At 40.5% G+C, this 18,948-nt stretch overlaps 1 protein-coding gene across 5 annotated transcripts in view; it reads left to right on the top strand.

Annotated features, from left to right (window-relative positions):
* The window catches only part of LOC123758917 (cell adhesion molecule Dscam2), a 355,224-nt gene that overhangs the window by 200,506 nt on the left and 135,770 nt on the right, over nucleotides 1-18,948 (top strand). For all 5 annotated transcript variants that reach the window (XM_069334603.1, XM_069334604.1, XM_069334605.1 and 2 more), the window contains exons 6-8: nucleotides 15,057-15,174; nucleotides 15,786-15,944; nucleotides 18,560-18,758. In XM_069334603.1, coding sequence (XP_069190704.1) covers nucleotides 15,057-15,174; nucleotides 15,786-15,944; nucleotides 18,560-18,758 — 476 coding nt within the window. The remainder of the gene's footprint in view (nucleotides 1-15,056; nucleotides 15,175-15,785; nucleotides 15,945-18,559; nucleotides 18,759-18,948) is intronic.

Raw genomic sequence — 18,948 nt, 5'->3', positions numbered from 1 at the left:
AGAGAGAGAGAGAGAGAGAGAGAGAGAGAGAGAGAGAGAGAGAGAGAGAGAGAGAGAGAGAGAGACAGACAGACAGACAGACAGACAGACAGAAAGAAAGAGAGAGAGAGAGAGAGAGAGAGAGAGAGAGAGAGAGAGAGAGAGAGAGAAAGAGAGAGAGAGAGGATATCGCGGAAGAGGGAAAGGAAATGCTAGTCGACTCTTTCATTATATTTATTAGTTAAAAAAAGCACAGATTACTGACAGTGTTGCAGAAACACACCAAGATTAGAGTATTGCTGATACTCAACACACCCGAGCGTCGACGACATCACGTATAGGGTCTCTGCAATAATGTGGTGTTTTTGAAAACAGAATCAGGGGCCAAATTCATGAAGCAGTTACGCATGTATTTACGAACCTATACATCTTTTCCCAATCGTTTGACTGTATGAGCTCCGAAGCATTAGAAGGCTGTTTATACCATTAATAATATTTGATTGGGAAGTTTTCATACTCCTAAACCTGTTTTATATATGTAAACAAAGCCGCCAAAGATTGAGAAAAGATGTACAGGTTTCGAAAGTACTTGCGTAAATGGTTGGAGAATCCTGGCCAGGATGATCGTGTTATAGGGGGATGGGGTCTTGCCCCCCCCGCTCTCTCTCTCCCTCTCTCTCTCTCTCTCTCTCTCTCTCTCTCTCTCTCTCTCTCTCTCTCTCTCTCTCTCTCTCTCTCTCTCTCTCTCTCTCTCTCCCTCGTTTGTTTTCCTGAAGGACTAGAGAGCGGGTAAAAGCAACTGGCGCCCTCAGCCTGGTGCATGTTCCCTCTGCATGAATTAAGGACGCCCGTAGTCCAATGAAAATTTAAATTGTTTTGGTCAGAGTTGCACGCCATTGAGCCTGCAAGGCGAATTATGGAGAGAGAAACATCGTAGCGATACGCGCCTCAAATGCTCAAACAAATATATTTCAATATTTTATATCACAAATATTAATTTTTGTGTGGGTGGGGGGAAGGTTTGGTTGCTTGTGTGTAGTTGTTAAGGGTGGGGATGATTTAGGGAAGGGTATGGGGTGTGCCTGGGTAGGGTGTGGTTCATTTAGGGAAGGTCTGGGTGTGGCTGAGTAGGGTGGGGTTCATTTAGGGAAGGTCTGTGTGTGCCTGGGTAGAAGGAAGACTCAGGTAGGCGATTTGGATGCTTGATTCAGGTGTTTGACTCATCTGGTCGTCTCAGGTGGTTGACTCAGGTGCGTGGTTGAGGTGGCCGCGCCTGCAGGTGGATCCCGAGGACGGTAGACTTATCACCACAAAAGTAAACACCATCCTTGGCCCTTAAGACGCTGCCCGCCCTCGCAAGCTCCTGTGATTTATACATTCATTTCCAACGTGATATTACCTCTTATTGCACGAGACTATATGCTGCTCCTCCTATACTTGCTCCTTCCACTCCTCCTCTTTATGCTTCTCCTCTTCCCCCTCCTCCTCCTATACCCTCCTCGCTATCCTCATAATGTGCTGGAGTGAAATTTAGTGTTATCAAGCCTCCCTGTGAAAACTAACATCGGTAAGAAAATATGAAGGAGATGCAGGTATATAAGATAGGAAGCAGGTAGGTTCTTGATCAAATCCACAAGGGCCGTGACGAGGATTCGAACCTGCGTCCGGGAGCATCCCAGACACTGCCTTAATCGACTGAGCTACGACATGTGTGTTGCTTGGGAAGGATGTGTACAGAAGCTTAAAAGCACGAACATGTGATGGTAGGAAGAACTCGTATCTAATCCGGTGACTACAATCAGTGTATGTATTAAGACAAGATAAAGTTGTTAAGGCATTGAGGGAGGTGAAGACACACCTTCTCACATTTCATTGAGTTGTGAAGGCACACCACAACACCTTCCCAAATAGACTCAAGGTGGTACTCGAAGCTCGCTAGACCTTCCCTTCCGCACTGAACAAAACCCTCCACTCAAACTCCCTCCGGCTCACATATACCAGGAGATTGACGGTAAGCGAGGCGGGACCAAAGAGCCATAGCTCAACCCCCGGAAGCACAAATAGGTGAGTACATAGAACTCTTCCCTCCCCCCCCAGTCGTCGCCCACCCACACACACACACACACTTTGCTTGCCACTCTCCATAGTGTATAGTAAGTCACTAGAGACGGGAGACCTACCAGAAATATGGAAGACGGCGAATGTGGTCCCAATATACAAAAAGGGCGACAGACAAGAGGCACTGAACTACAGGCCAGTGTCCTTGACTTGTATACCATGCAAGGTGATGGAGAAGATCGTGAGAAAAAACCTGGTAACACATCTGGAGAGAAGGGACTTCGTGACAAATCGCCAACATGGATTCAGGGAGGGTAAATCTTGCCTTACAGGCTTGATAGAATTCTACGATCAGGTGACACAGATTAAGCAAGAAAGAGAGGGCTGGGCGGACTGCATTTTCTTGGATTGTCGGAAAGCCTTTGACACAGTACCGCATAAGAGGCTGGTACATAAGCTGGAGAGACAGGCAGGTGTAGCTGGTAAGGTGCTCCAGTGGATAAGGGAGTATCTAAGCAATAGGAAGCAGAGAGTTACGGTGAGGGGTGAGACCTCCGATTGGCGTGAAGTCACCAGTGGAGTCCCACAGGGCTCTGTACTCGATCCTATCTTGTTTCTGATATATGTAAATGATCTCCCGGAGGGTATCGATTCATTTCTCTCAATGTTTGCGGACGATGCTAAAATTATGAGAAGGATTAAAACAGAAGAGGACTGTTTGAGGCTTCAAGAAGACCTAGACAAGCTGAAGGAATGGTCGAACAAATGGTTGTTAGAGTTTAACCCAACCAAATGTAATGTAATGAAGATAGGTGTAGGGAGCAGGAGGCCAGATACAAGGTATCATCTGGGAGAGGAAATTCTTCAGGAGTCAGAGAAGGAAAAAGACTTGGGGGTTGATATCACGCCAGACCTGTCTCCTGCAGCACATATCAAGCGGATAACATCAACGGCATATGCCAGGCTGGCCAACATACGAACGGCATTCAGAAACTTGTGTAAAGAATCATTCAGAACTTTGTATACCACATATGTCAGGCCAATCCTGGAGTATGCAGCCCCAGCATGGAGTCCATATCTAGTCAAGGATAAGACTAAACTGGAAAAGGTTCAAAGGTTTGCCACCAGACTAGTACCCGAGCTGAGAGGTATGAGCTACGAGGAGAGACTACGGGAATTAAACCTCACTTCGCTGGAAGACAGAAGAGTTAGGGGGGACATGATCACCACATTCAAGATTCTGAAGGGGATTGATAGGGTAGATAAAGACAGTCTATTTAACACAAGGGGAACACGCACAAGGGGACACAGGTGGAAACTGAGTGCCCAAATGAGCCACAGAGATATTAGAAAGAACTTTTTTAGTGTCAGAGTGGTTGACAAATGGAATGCATTAGGGGGTGATGTGGTGGAGGCTGACTCCATACACAGTTTCAAGTGTAGATATGACAGAGCCCGATAGGCTCAGGAATCTGTACACCTGTTGATTGACGGTTGAGAGGCGGGACCAAAGAGCCAGAGCTCAACCCCAGCAAACACAACTAGGTGAGTACAACTAGGTGAGTACACACACACACACACACACACACACACACACACACACACACACACACACACACACACACACACACACACACACACACACATATACACACATACATACCTCACCCCAAACATACACATACTTGTATAGACCCCCACTAAAACACACACTCAGAGATCCCATCCAAACACACACATGCGAGCCCTTACCTTAACACACGCGCACACACACACACACACACAACACACACACACACACACACACACACACACACACACACACACACACACACACACACACACACACACACACACACACACACACACACACACACACACACAACACACACACACACACACAAAACACACACACACACACACACACACACACACACACACACACACACACACACACACACACACACCAGCAGATGCCCGGCCAGGCCGCTGATCAGATTAACACATCTATTAATGTTATTTAGCTTCAATAAAGAACTCAGGTCAATATGGCGGTGGTCACTTAATCCAACACCACCCCTCATATAATTGGGACTTATTTCCCCATTCCTTCCTATGTATAGGCATTTTGTAGCCTGATTTTGCTCGCGTCCCAGATATTATTTTCATTTTATTGTTTATTAAATAGGAGGGACTAATTGGGAGAGTATTTAACTTGCTTGTTGGTTGAAAGCTGATTGAAGAGCATCATAAAAGCTGTTAAACTTGAGTACCCTTTATACGTAAGTTGCTAAGAAAGGCTTACAAAAGGCTTGCTGGCTTGGCTGTTGTATGCTTGAATGGTTCACAAAAGACTGGTTTTCTCGGCTTTGGTTTGACTAATGAAGGCTGAATGGCTTGCAGAAGACTAGTTTGACCGCCTTTTGTATAGCTGATACAAGGCTGAATGACTTAGAAAAGACTCCAATTAACCCCGCTTTTGTATAATTGATCAAGGGCCGGATGGCTAACAAAAGACTCTAGTTTAACCGGCTTTTATACGGCTGATGGCACGGCTGAAAGGCTGTCCTCAAAATGAATTTACGGAAGCGTTAATGCAATTGAAGAGGATCCCGGCGCCCTGCTCATCAATTTCAGTTATCCGAATATCCCCGTTAGTTCGGATTACGCGTCGTTGTCGACTCGAGGGGGGGGGGGGGGGCACACTCTTTGGCAATTCGGGAGTGATGGATAGTAGCTAACTATCCCCTGGTCAAGATGTTGACAAACTACCCACCTCCCTAAGTAGATGTATGTATATATATATATATATATATATATATATATATATATATATATATATATATATATATATATATATAGTGTGTGTGTATATGTATATACATATCTGGTAATGCTTTTCTTTTGATAAATATTAATATCAGAAGCTTTGGCTGTGGGTTTGGTTAGTGGACGACCCACACAGTGGAGGCGAATCCACTCATTTAATTACAGTAATGAAAAAATCTGAATTGCATACCGTTTTAATTATTTTTCAAAGAGTTTTGTAATACAATAATGTTTGGTGTAATAATGTAATTTTTTGGGGGGTCCGAGGGCTTACAGTAGGGTACATGCGTCTGTTTATGTGTTTGTCTGTTTGTGTGTTTGTCTGCGTGTGTCTTCATTTGTTTGAGTGTAGGTTTATTTGTCTGCGTGTATGTATGTTCATCTGTGTGTCCGTCTGTTTTTAGATTGTTCCAAATTCTTGAACATGTGTACGTCCATCTGTGTACATGTGGCTTCCGTGGGCGCATTCATCCATTTGTGTGGACGTGTGTGAGTCAATCCAGTTTAATCCACACAAGTGACTTTTCAGGCTCACACCTGCTTGTAGATGACATCAAAACAAACACTACCACTGAAGTGTTCATCTTGAACACTTCATCATCCAATACTCACGTTCCAGATGCTCTTCAATTATCTGGAATGAATCACAGGAGCGTCATATAATTACCTGTATTGTATGGGTTAATTCCCCAAGTCTCTTCGGGAGTCAGGGAGCTCAGGAGCTGAAGCCCTCGGCGAATTATACGCCTGACAGCCCAACTAAATTCAAGTATTTGTCCCTTTCATGGATTCTGGTTGGCTCTGAGCTGCCAAGCCTGTTCCGTCCTCGGCTGTGAAGTCTTGTTGTGGTCTGGTGTTGGTCCTTCTTGTTACCTGGTCGTTACCTGGTCGTGACCTAGTTACCTGGTCGTGTCCTTGTCGTTACCTGGTCGTGACCTAGTTACCTGGTCGTGTCCTTGTCGTTACCTGGTCGTGACCTAGTTACCTGGTCGTGTCCTTGTCGTTACCTGGTCGTGTCCTTGTCGTTACCTGGTCGTGTCCTTGTCGTGACCTTGTCGTTACCTGGTCGTGACCTAATTACCTGGTCGTGTCCTTGTCGTTACCTGGTCGTGTCCTTGTCGTTACCTGGTCGTATCCTTGTCGTTACCTGGTCGTGTCCTTGTCGTTACCTGGTCGTGACCTTGTCGTTACCTGGATTTAATTATATAGCAATCTTGCCATACTGTTATGGTGATCTTGTCATGGTCCTCTCGTGACACTAGGTATTTCTGATAGTGTTTTTCTCTCGTGGATATTTTTAATCACAGGTAGACGTTGGCTCTTGACACGCCCCCAGAGATAGGTTCACAAGGTTCATTATCATGAATTATCTTACTTGTTCCAAGAGCGTAATGTACAATTTTTAGTTTCCTTTTTTTTTGGCCCAGGGAGACCTTTCAGTCTCAGTTTGTGTAGGTGGAGGTGTGTGTGTGTGTGTGTGTGTGTGTGTGTGTGTGTGTGTGTGTGTGTGTGTGTGTGTGTGTGTGTGTGTGTGTGTGTGTGATTTTCGACGTGTATGATGTGCGTGTGTACACCTGAGTGTATACTTGTATTAATATGTCCGTGTATGCTGGCTTACTCGGCCATGTGCTGCTTGTCGCTCTTACAGAAATGTAAATATAAACGCATGAGGGGAAACACACGGGGCTCTATCATATCTACATCTGAAACTGTGTATGGAGTCAGCCTCCACCACATCACTGCCTAATGCATTCCATCCGTTAACAACTCAGACACTGAAAAAGTTCCTTCTAACGTCCCTGTGGCTCATGTGGGTACTCAGTTTCCACCTGTGTCCCCTTGTTCGCGTACCTCCTTTCCTCCTTGGATTTCCCAGACACTGTGATGGGCTTCAGGACGTCAGGAACGCGAGTGCGATCCCATCGTATCAGTGCTGCTGCAAAATATTTTATTTGTAAGTTTTGAAAATTAGCAAAAATATATCACCCATGACCTGACATCTCTCATCCTTGATTTATTATGTCTCACCCATGATCTCAAATGTCTAACACATGTTTTGCAATCTAACACATTTCCTGAAATTTTTCATTCACGTCTGAAATGTCTCATCCAAGTCCTGAAATCTCTTACACAATTCCTGAAATCTTAGATGCCCTGAAATTTCCCAAGTCCGTGAACTGAAATATTTCACTCATATCCTTAAATCAGAAACTCTCCTATTCTCATCGTTAAACATAGTTTATGACTTTGGCGATTAGTAAATCGTTATTAATTTACCGTCTGGACTAATCGTCAAATTTACTAATCGCTAAAATAAATTTGGTGATTAAATGCCCCTCAATCAAATTCAGATTTTGTTTCTGTCATACATGATTCAAGTTGGTGCAGGAACCACACACACACAGTGTTGCATGTGTGTATATAGACACATGTGGGAGTGTGTATATATAAACCCGAAGGTACACGGACCGAGAGAGTGTTCGATCCTGCGACACATAATATCCCCGAGTATGTTTCAGGTTTTATGAAGCTTCATTCGACGTCTCACAGGTCCGTCTGAAACACTTTAAACGGGAATGTTTCTCTCGCGAGTTTGCTGCTAGGGAGGTCGTGGAGGGGGGCAGGGAAATGGGGGTCTGGGGGTTATCGCCCCCTCGGCTCTAGCGGGGGGCGGGGGGGGGGGGGAGGTTGTATAAAGCTTGAGTGTCTCGTGTATTTAGAGCTGTTAAGTCTAACGACAGCGGTGCTGTTTGTATCCTTAGTTGGTTCGTAGAAGACACTGATTATTGGCTATATGTATTGAGGTGAGTAACCCCTTGTTAGTTGTACTCTCTCTCTCTCTCTCTCTCTCTCTCTCTCTCTCTCTCTCTCTCTCTCTCTCTCTCTCTCTCTCTCTCTCTCTCTCTCTCTCTCTCTCTCTCTCTCTCTAACTTTAATTAAGGAATGTGTGAACACTCACCGTCAATCTAACCACGTCTCCGTGAAGGAAAAGGTTTGAGTACCAGTAGTAATATGTAAATCTACAAAAAATTTAATAATAAACTTCACAAAGTGAAAACAAAGATGTGAAGATTCACATTAAAGCAAACCTAATACGATGCTCTATACATACTACACTATACTATACTGGAGTGAAAATACTTGTACTACCCACAGAGTGGTGCTAAAGACTTGTAATTAAAACTCAAGCAAATATAATGAGATAGATCCTGCCTGCTGGCCCGGATAGATGAAGCAGAGAGCCTGATATGCCATCGTCGGTAAATCCATCGCGGCTGGCAGCTTCACTACTGCGTAACCCGCATCTACAGATTCGAACCTCCGGAATGACAACTCGAATCAAATTAATACAGATCATCGAACTGTTGAGAAGAGACTCATTAATTCAGGCCCCAGTAATGTTGGATCCCATTAAAGAGCTTCTGATCCCCTTCTGAGAAGATGAAGTGGGAGGAGGGGGGGGGGAAGGAGGATATAGAGAAAGGGGGGGGGGGAGGAATTGGAAATAAAGTAGAAATTGAAAACTGAGAGAAAAATGGGGATTGTTGAAAAGATGAACTGAAGATTAAAAAGGGAAGGGATGGAGAGAGAGAGAGAGAGAGAGAGAGAGAGAGAGAGAGAGAGAGAGAGAGAGAGAGAGAGAGAGAGAGAGAGAGAGAGAGAGAGAGAGAGACTATAAGCAATAAGGAAGAGGGGTGCGGTAGAGAAGGAAGGGTAATTCAAATAGTAAATACAAGAGAGGACACTTGAGATGAATCCGTGGGGGCAGCATTCATCTTAATTAGTGTCTCATCACTGTTGATGACTCCCCCAGCGCCTCCATGCATCAACTACCACATCAACTGCCTCTACCCAGTACTGAAGCCCACCAATCATCAACTGATACATTATCGTTCCCTCCTAATTATTGTACTGGTGAGTAATAGTTCATATTCACTTTAATTATCTTGCATTAATTATTTCCGCATACGTCCTTGATGAAACGTTGACTTAGTCAATTTTATATTGCATAAATATGCGTCGAAATGTTTCTAATATATATATATATATATATATATATATATATATATATATATATATATATATATATATATATATATATATATATATATATATATATATTTGTTATATGTGTATGATATATACACATATCACAATGGCATGATATATTTATGTGATAATCTCTTGGAGCAATACGATGGGATGCATGGCATTGAACTCACGTGTTCCCAGATCCACACACTGCCCACTGGACCACGATATCCTTAACAGTAACACAACCTGATATCTTACTGATCATCCACGGTGGTTAGAAGGTATCGAGCTGGTACCCAATTTCCATATGCTACCTGCTCAATCTTTGGCATAGGTACTCAAGTTATCCACCAAATGCTCCCATAAATGTATAATGAAGTGAGGATAATGAATAAATCGTTGAGGAGCTCACATTACTCGAATTTTCAGCTCTTGCAGTGATTCACTGTTTCTTGCCTGTTTGGTACTCTCGTCAGCTATTTCAGTGATGTTCCGGTTACCTGTGCCTGCTTCTCGAACTTGTGTATTTGACTTCTATGTTGAATTGTGTTAATTCTCTCTCTCTCTCTCTCTCTCTCTCTCTCTCTCTCTCTCTCTCTCTCTCTCTCTCTCTCTCTCTCTCTCTCTCTCTCTCTCTCTCTCTCTCTCTCTTAAATGTGATACTGAATTAATTTTTTTTTTATTAATACATGAGGTACATCTGCATTAGTGCAGCTCTTAATAGGCCCAATAGGACCGACCCCGGCCAGCCTATGTCCGTCCCGTATTCCAGATCATTCACCCTGCAAAGTTGGTTAGGCTAGCGCCAAGCATCTAGCCTCCAATCTTGAACAGACCAGCATCACAGAGAGAGAGACAGAGAGCGAGAGAGAGAGGTGACAGACACACCGATAGACAGGGAGGAAGAGAGAATAGTGACAGAGAGGTGACAGACACACCGATAGACAGGGAGGAAGAGAGAATAGTGACAGAGATGAAGAATAGTTCCCATTCTCTCTCACGTTTCACTATTCGTCTCACAGTTTCCCAGTTTATGGTGTCCTAAACAGGTTCATTTATCGCCAAAGTTAGATTGATGTTAGGCAGTCGACGACACAGTTGATTTTGCTATTTTTTTCCCCGGCTTTGAAGCTGAAGTGGACTTTTAGGAAAGTTTGCAATAGTTGGCGCATCGTAATTCCAAAATTACCATTTAGGATTTTCAGACTTTTTTCCTATTTGATTACTGATAGAATTTACGATACGTTAAGTTTTGACGAGAAATGAAGAATTCGCATAAGGCATAAATTACTGCTAGTTATTACTGCTATCAATGCTGTTATTTCTCCTGTCATTCCGTACGTTCCTGCTTCCATAGCTAGGCGCGTCCCCTGTCGACCAGGAGCTGGGGGCGGGAACCTATGCCAGGGTGATGACTTAATGTATTCCCTTTGGGACGGAATACTGTTTTGTGATTATCATGAATTACGGATGTGTGTTTGGGCTGGCGGCCATTGTGCTAAATGAGACTCACATTGTCACAAGCCGGTTTATTCTCTTTGATGCTTAGGGTTATCCGGACGTGGCTGGGGGGGTGGGGATAGTGTAAAGCATAGGGTAATGTTTGTTGGGAATTTGGTCGTCGCACCTTTGTTTTCACAGTTGTGTAGTGGGTGTGTTTGACTTAGGTTGATGGCAGGTGTGTAGTGTGTGTGTTTCAGCTGTGCTTTAATGGGGGCTTCAAAGGTAACCATCACTAAACACCGCTGAATCCCAGTGTAAATATGTGTTATTGAATGGGATTTGACGTAGAGATGTGGCCTCACGCGGCGGGAGGAATATCACCAGGATAAAGAAACAAATAAAGTACATATAGAGCTCTTAAGTACATATAGTACATATAGAGCTCTTAAGTACATATAGAGCTCTTAAGTACATATAGTACATATAGAGCTCTTAAGCAAGTACTACTGATGAGTCTAATGAATGGGAGTCTCAGTGAAGACCTAAATTTATAGTCCAAATTTATTTAGATAGGTCCGCTTGTGTATAATCTATGTGCTCTACACTCGTTTGATTGTAGCGTGATTGATAACTATACTTGTATAGTGGCTTCATTGCTATTTTAGCGTTATGGTCTAGCGATTTTTTTCCTGTTCTAAACATTGCAATCGTGACCCAAATCACCTCTTCATGTATGTAATGTCATGGCACCTATCAACGATGTGAAGTTGAGAGCAGGGGCCAGATACTGACACTAACTTTTCTTTTTTATTAGTACATGAGGTACATGTGCATTAGTGCAGCTACCATAGACTATATGAAGTGGAGTACAGTGTGGCAAAAAAGCTAACTAGGTGATGCTAAGAAATCCCCATCACACAGGATGGTTAGTCACACAGAGGCATGTGATAAGCGGTCTGCACTGGCAGACTCCGGATGCATTTTGAGGATATCAACAACACAAGATTGAATAAGGTAGCAGTGGTAATACAAGTCCCCATCTCGCAGGATGGTTAGTCATACAGAGCCATGTGTTTAGTAGCCTGCACTGGCAAATTTTGGGTATACTGTGAGGATATCTTCAAGAATACGAGAGTGAATAAAGTAATTGCAAAGCTCCAGGTACCTCATGCCAACTGGTCTGAAAGGTCTAATAACTGGGCATTCGGTGATGTAGTGTGGGAGATCGTGCCGTAGTTCCTGCTCACAGAGTTTGCAACTGGAGTGCTCAGGGTTGGGAGATCCGTCACCTGCAGCCACCTGCCACAGGTAACGGTAACCCAACATGATCCTTGCAACCACTGTGTCGCACAGTCTAGTGGACGTTTTGTGCTGTCCATAGATGTAGGTTTCGTGAGATCTTAGGTTTAGTAGCCCGTGTGAAACTCTACGGACAACGCTATCCATGCTTGAATATACTGTGAACACTAAGCCAATTTCATGTTTACTTCACTTGTTTTTTTGTTAACATCAGAATATTCATCGTGCTTGTTGCATTTTTGCATTGGTTATTGTATCAGCCATGATAATTAGCGAAGTATATCATAGTATAGAAATCACAATAGCGTGATGCATCAAATGAACAAATCATTTCTACATTTCGGACGTAGATTCGAACCCTCGTCACGGCCCTTGTGGATTTGTTCATATCATAGTGTATTTTTCAAGCTGTTATCGAATTAATAACATTCCACTTGTAAATCTAAAAGTCCAAGCTCGATTCCTTAGCTCTTTATATCATGTAACATATTTTTTTAACTATTGGCATCGTGGTGAAAGAATCCTATGTATTTTTAGTTTAGGAGCGAAGTTTCTACCCTAAGTGTGATACTTTGATGATTAACCTATTTCTTATATATTGAGATATTTAGATATTCGTGAAATAATATCAAATATTGATTAAATAATAATAATCAAATGAACAAATCCAGAAGGGCCTGTGACGAGGATTCGAACCTACATCCGGGAGCATCCCAGACGCTGCCTTAATCGACTGAGCTACGACATGGTCAAAAGAGTTGAAACCGAAGTTCTACTGAACTTACTGGATCCTGCAGCCTCTCCGAGGCACAAACCAGGGTTTTACACAACTCCCAACTTAATATTATTTTATTGATTAAATAATATTAATAAAATATTCATTAAATTATAATAATAATAATAATTTATTAAATAATAATAATAAATATTAAGAATAACTATAATAAATATTAAGAATAACTATAATAAAATAAATATATAATGATAACAATGACAATATTGTATGAAAAATAATCAAATAAAGGTTTGCTATTAATAAAAATAATTAGTAGTATTATTAATAAGTATATTTAACCGTTGTCTACATAAAAGGAAAAACCAGGTAATTGGACCGTAGCTCCGGGCCTTTGCCAGGCAAGTCATATTCTGGTAATTAAGCCATTATCATACAATCAGGTTATCATCAAAGGTTCATTATTTGGTGATAATCACACGCGATAATTATATATATATTTTTTTCAGTATGGTATTTTATCAATATTAAAAATTATCACGATAAATTTAGTTGTGTTCTGGGCACACTCGGGTCCTATGCTATTTGTCGTACGCTAATAGTAAATCTTAGTGAATATCGTACGCTAATTCTAAGTTTTAGGGAGTATCGTACGCTAATTCTAAGTTTTAGTGAGTATCGTACGCTAATTCTAAGTTTAAAGTGAATATCGTACACTAATTCTAAGTTTTAGTGAGTATCGTACGCTAATTCTAAGTTTTAGGGAGTATCGTACGCTAATTCTAAGTTTTAGTGAGTATCGTACGCTAATTCTAAGTTTTAGGGAGTATCGTACGCTAATTCTAAGTTTTAGGGAGTATCGTACGCTAATTCTAAGTTTTAGGGAGTATCGTATGCTAATTCTAAGTTTTAGTGAGTATCGTACGCTAATTCTAAGTTTTAGTGAGTATCGTACGTTAATTCTAAGTTTTAGTGAATATCGTACGCTAATTCTAAGCTTTTGTGAATATTGTACGTTAATTCTAAGTTTTTGTGAATATCGTTGGTAAATACTAAGCTCAAGACACGTAAACTACCCTAACTTATGTGAATGATTGTTTGGAGGTATTGTTAGCGACGATTGTTAGACAGAACAACCTCATTAGGATCGTCTGTCTATGTCTCTCTTTCCTTCACAATTGTCCTTATTTTTATTACTTTTTTCTGTGTATTACAACTTGATTATTTAGAAGTTTTATTGCTCTTGATTTATTCCACTTTGTAGTTCCTCTCTTTATTGCTTCGTGTTTCCCGAAATTATGTCATTTATTGATTGTTTGACCCCTTTTTTACTTGTCACATTGTCTTACTCTAATACAAGGGCGAGTTAGTTTTTATTAGTCAGTAATGAAAATATTTAAATCCTCTTAAATCATCAATCCTCTTAAAGTCTTAAATTCTCTATTCTTATGGTAACGTATAAGAGTTAAGAGATTTGCTTATATATTTGTTATATATATATATATATATATATATATATATATATATATATATATATATATATATATATATATATATATATATATGTATATATTATACCCAGAAGGGGTACCACCTCTGGTGCAAGTGTAGGGACCCATAGCCTCGGAGAAGAAAATAAAGAGTACACAGAGAAGACCTTGTGGATCCTCACTGAACACTTGATATTTTCTTCTCCTACCACCCCTATTCTTTTGGTATTTTGGTATTTCTTATATATATATATATATATATATATATATATATATATATATATATATATATATATATATTATATATATATATAAGTTTTTGTAATATTAATATGTTTGTTTTATGTTTATATTCAGTTTCGAGTGTATCTTTCCCTTTTATGGGTACTCACTATCCTCTATCGCCCCCAGTCATCACGTCACTATATCACTATATCACGTATCGCTATCCTAGTAAGCAGACGATGAGTCACAATAACGTGGCTGAAATATGTTGACCAGACCACACACTAGAAGGTGAAGGGACGTCGACGTTTCGGTCCGTCCTGGACCATTCTCAAGTCGATTGTCGCTATCCTAGTAACTATCGCCAGTTTGCGCTGATTTCTGGTTTCTTCCGTCACAAACACAAGCTTCTCAACTGATCAATAGTAGCTGCTGTAAGGGGGTCTCCAGGGGCGTCTTAAGGCAGATCCAATCTCCATTACGGGTGTTTCCCAGTCATTTTAATCTCCATTTTCAGTCAATTTCTCAGATTTTATGCCATTCTTGATGCTCATTAATTGCTCATTTGACTACCTCTTCCAGGGCCTCCAGACGCAACTTATAATAATATAACCTTGTTGTGGCTCCGTTTGTAGGTAATTTTGTGAATTACGATAATGGGGAGAGAGAGAGAGAGAGAGAGAGAGAGAGAGAGAGAGAGAGAGAGAGAGAGAGAGAGACATTCTCTCTCATTCAGAAACATTCTAATAGACATTCCCACAACCTAAACCACCTTATCCCCAAACCCAACCATTGACCACTACTACTACCACCATCATATCAACTACCCCCCCCCCCCTACTATCACCACAACACCCCACCCCCTCGTTACCCCTATACCCTTCTCCCTCACCCCACCGAGTACACCACCACCACACAGACCTCCATCCCTGTCCTTAGTACAAGCTCGTTCTCATCCCTAACAGGCGAACCTTTGCTGAGTCGACCACAGCTGCTACTTCGACGTGATATCATTCGACCCTGGGCACGCGAAGACCTGCTTCTTCCTTGTGTCGCCAGAGGTCACCCCACTCCCACCGTCACGTGAGTCGACCTTGAGCCGAGTACGAGTGGATGGAACTGGCTGATAGCAGTGGAAAAGAATAACTTGGGTCATAGCAGTGAAAAAGGATAACTGGGTCATAGCAGTGAAACGAGCAATATTAGTGGGTAGAATTAATATAAGTGGGCAGAACTGAATGCAGTGAGTAGTTATTGTGAATAGGAGCAGGTGGGACTACGGGATAGCTGTAGGTAGAACTAGGAGATGCTAAGAGGTACAGCTAGTCTTTAATTATGATGGTAATTATAGGATAGTAGATAGAATAATGTGATAATAGTAATAATGAGACAGCAAGTAATTAAAGAATCGAGAGAATATCTCTACATTATTAATAGACAATTAAATATAGTTATTACATGGGATAAAATGACGAAATATTCATAGACGTAGAAAAAATACGAAAATAAAGATCAACCTTAATATAACTTAAGAAGTGCGTATATATAGTAGTACTGTTAATGTGACATTCTCCACCTCTCTCTCTCTCTCTCTCTCTCTCTCTCTCTCTCTCTCTCTCTCTCTCTCTCTCTCTCTCTCTCTCTCTCTCTCTCTCTCTCTCTCTCTCTCTCTCTCTCTCACGCCCTCGCTGCAGGTGGTACCACGAGGACGACGCCCGTGGGCGTGTGGGCGTGGGTAGCAGTGGGCGCGTTCAGGTGGTGGAGGGCCAACTGCTGATCACAGCCACCAGACAAGAGGACTCCGGACACTATCTCTGCGTCGCCAACAACTCCGCCGGGACGGATTCATACAGGTAAGAACCCATATGAGTAACTGCTCATACAGGTGAGAACCCATATGAGTAACTGCTCATACAGGTGAGAACCCATATGAGTAACTGCTCATACAGGTGAGAACCCATATGAGTAACTGCTCATACAGGTGAGAACTCCTCACACAAGTGAGTAGCGACTCATACAGGGCGATACAAGCAGGCAATGACGAGACAAGAGACAGAAGAGACAAGAGACAGAAGAGACAAGAGACAGAAGAGACAAGAGACAGAAGAGACAAGAGACAGAAGAGACAGAAAACAGAAGAGACAAGAGACAGAAGAGACAAGAGACAGAAGAGACAAGAGACAGAAGAGACAAGAGACAGAAGAGACAAGAGACAGAAGAGACAAGAGACAGAAGAGACAGAAAACAGAAGAGACAAGAGACAGAAGAGACAAGAGACAGAAGAGACAAGAGACAGAAGAGACAAGAGACAGAAGAGACAAGAAACAGAAGAGACAAGAGACAGAAGAGACAAGAGACAGAAGAGACAAGAGACAGAAGAGACAAGAGACAGAAGAGACAAGAGACAGAAGAGACAGAAAACAGAAGAGACAAGAGACAGAAGAGACAAGAGACAGAAGAGACAAGAGACAGAAGAGACAAGAGACAGAAGAGACCGGACAGGATAATTATCCGCCCTAGAGCACAATATAAAAACTATTTTCCCCATACTCACCACCGTGCTGTCTCTCTGGCCCGCTCAATATACTGCTCCTCTGCCAAAGTTGGTCAACTTATTGCCTAATTAGCATATTGCCACCTCCAAAATAATCTCCTGGAGCTTGTAATGTAATTAATTAAGAGCGTCCTACTCCTCTAACTTTTAAACTTTGTTTCTAAGTCATGCGGCGACTTAGAACATAAACAAACAGTGGGATCTCAGACACTCTTACACGCACGCACGCACGCACTGAGAGAATTGGAGGAAAGAAGGATTAAGGTGGACATAATAACGACGTACAAGATACTAAGATTGACAAGGTGGACATAGAAGCAATGTTCAAATTAAGAAACTGTAGATAGAGAGAACATAGTTGGAACCTGCAAACACAGATGAGTCACAGAGATGTCAGAAAGAACCTGTATATATATATATATATATATATATATATATATATATATATATATATATATATATATATATATATATATATATATATATATATATATATATATATATATATATATATAATATATATATATATATATATATATATATATATATATATATATATATATATATATATATATTACATTTAATGAATACGCATTAGTATTCTTTATCATATCTAAAATACATAAAAAATCGATTTTAAAGTAACAAATAATTTATTCTGAAAACACGATTACATTTGAAGAAAGATGACACTAGTTATTAAAAAAAGGAAAACATGAAAATGAAAAAATACCAAAGTCAACTTACGGGATAATAAAGCAAAGATTTGATAATTTAACATCGACAGTGAAGATTAAAATCTCAATTAAAATCCTAAAAATTCGAAAGCCTATGGAAGACCAAATTAAATCATTCACAATCGAATTCCCCATGTCACGCATTATCAAGAAACACAAATATTATCAACTAATAGACACCCAATTGTTATATTCCACATCACAAATATAAAATTATATGGCCCATCCTACTTCAAATAAAAACAGCAAAACCACAAATCAAGGGGAAACTAAACAATTAAAGAAAATAATGACGCGCAAATATAACACGCGCCGAACAAACACGATGAAATGTTTCATAGAATACAATTAAGCATCTGATGCATTATTGTATATTGTATATTTTGTATTGTATACTGTATATTTTGTATTGTATACTATATTTTTTTCTTGTATGTTTCGCGCCTGTTATATTTGCGCAGTCATTATATTCTTTAATTTTTTAGTTTCCCCTTGAATTGTAATTTTTTTTGGTGCTTTCATTTGAAATGGGATAGGTTATATAATTTTCTATTTAATCGTGTGATGGTGAATATAACAATTGGATGTATTATTTTATAATATTTTATAATATTTGTGTTTCTTTATAATGGTTGACATGAGGAATTCGATAGTGATTGATTTAATTTGGTTTTCCATAAACTCTTTGAATCATTAGGATCTTAATTGTGATTTTTATTTAGTCTTTATTGTCGATGTTAAATTATCAAATTTTACTTTGTTTTAATATCACGTAAGTTAACTTTAATATTTTTTACTTTTCATGTTTTCTTATTTAATAACTAGGGTCATTTTCAATTTCGATTTTTCTGTATTTTAAATATCATGACGAATACTCATGAGTATTTTTAACGTTATAGATTTTAATTGAAAAGTAAATATTTTAATTAAAGAAGATGTTCCTATTGTTAATAGTGTTCCTATATATATATATATATATATATATATATATATATATATATATATATATATATATATATATATATACATCACTTTCTTGCCATTTCATACTGTATTATTATTTATTATTGATATTGTAAGTTTTTTAATACATAGCAAAATAATTACTATGAATCACAATAGAAGTTTGCATCAAAATGTAGATATAGTGTACTAGTGAGCATCCCTCTCTCCTCAGAGTGAACATGAAGGTGAGGGAACATCTGAGCGCTTCGGTCGAACCTAACCTTCATCGCGTTGACCTGGGGCGTCCTACCCGCCTCATCTGTCGCGTGTCGGGCTCGCCTGTCACCTCCCTCACCTGGTACAAGGATGGCCGGCCTCTGCCCTCACTGCCCAGACTCACCACCTACGACACCACTCTCCACATTGGACAGGTTAGGGACTCATACTCGGGCCTCGGTTAATATTTGGGTTCGATAAGGTGTTGTGATTGGTGATGTTTGTTGGCCTGGTTGGGAGGTGTTCGTAACCTGTGGCCAGATTCACGAAGCAGTTACGCAGGTACTTACGAACGTGTACACCTTTTCTCAATTTTTGACGGCTTTGGTTACATTTATTAGCGTT

The sequence above is a fragment of the Procambarus clarkii genome, chromosome 31, assembly GCF_040958095.1.
Source record: "Procambarus clarkii isolate CNS0578487 chromosome 31, FALCON_Pclarkii_2.0, whole genome shotgun sequence".
Taxonomy (NCBI): domain Eukaryota; kingdom Metazoa; phylum Arthropoda; class Malacostraca; order Decapoda; family Cambaridae; genus Procambarus; species Procambarus clarkii.
Note: the sequence above shows the minus strand (reverse complement) of the source record. Positions and strands in the feature narration are given on the sequence as shown.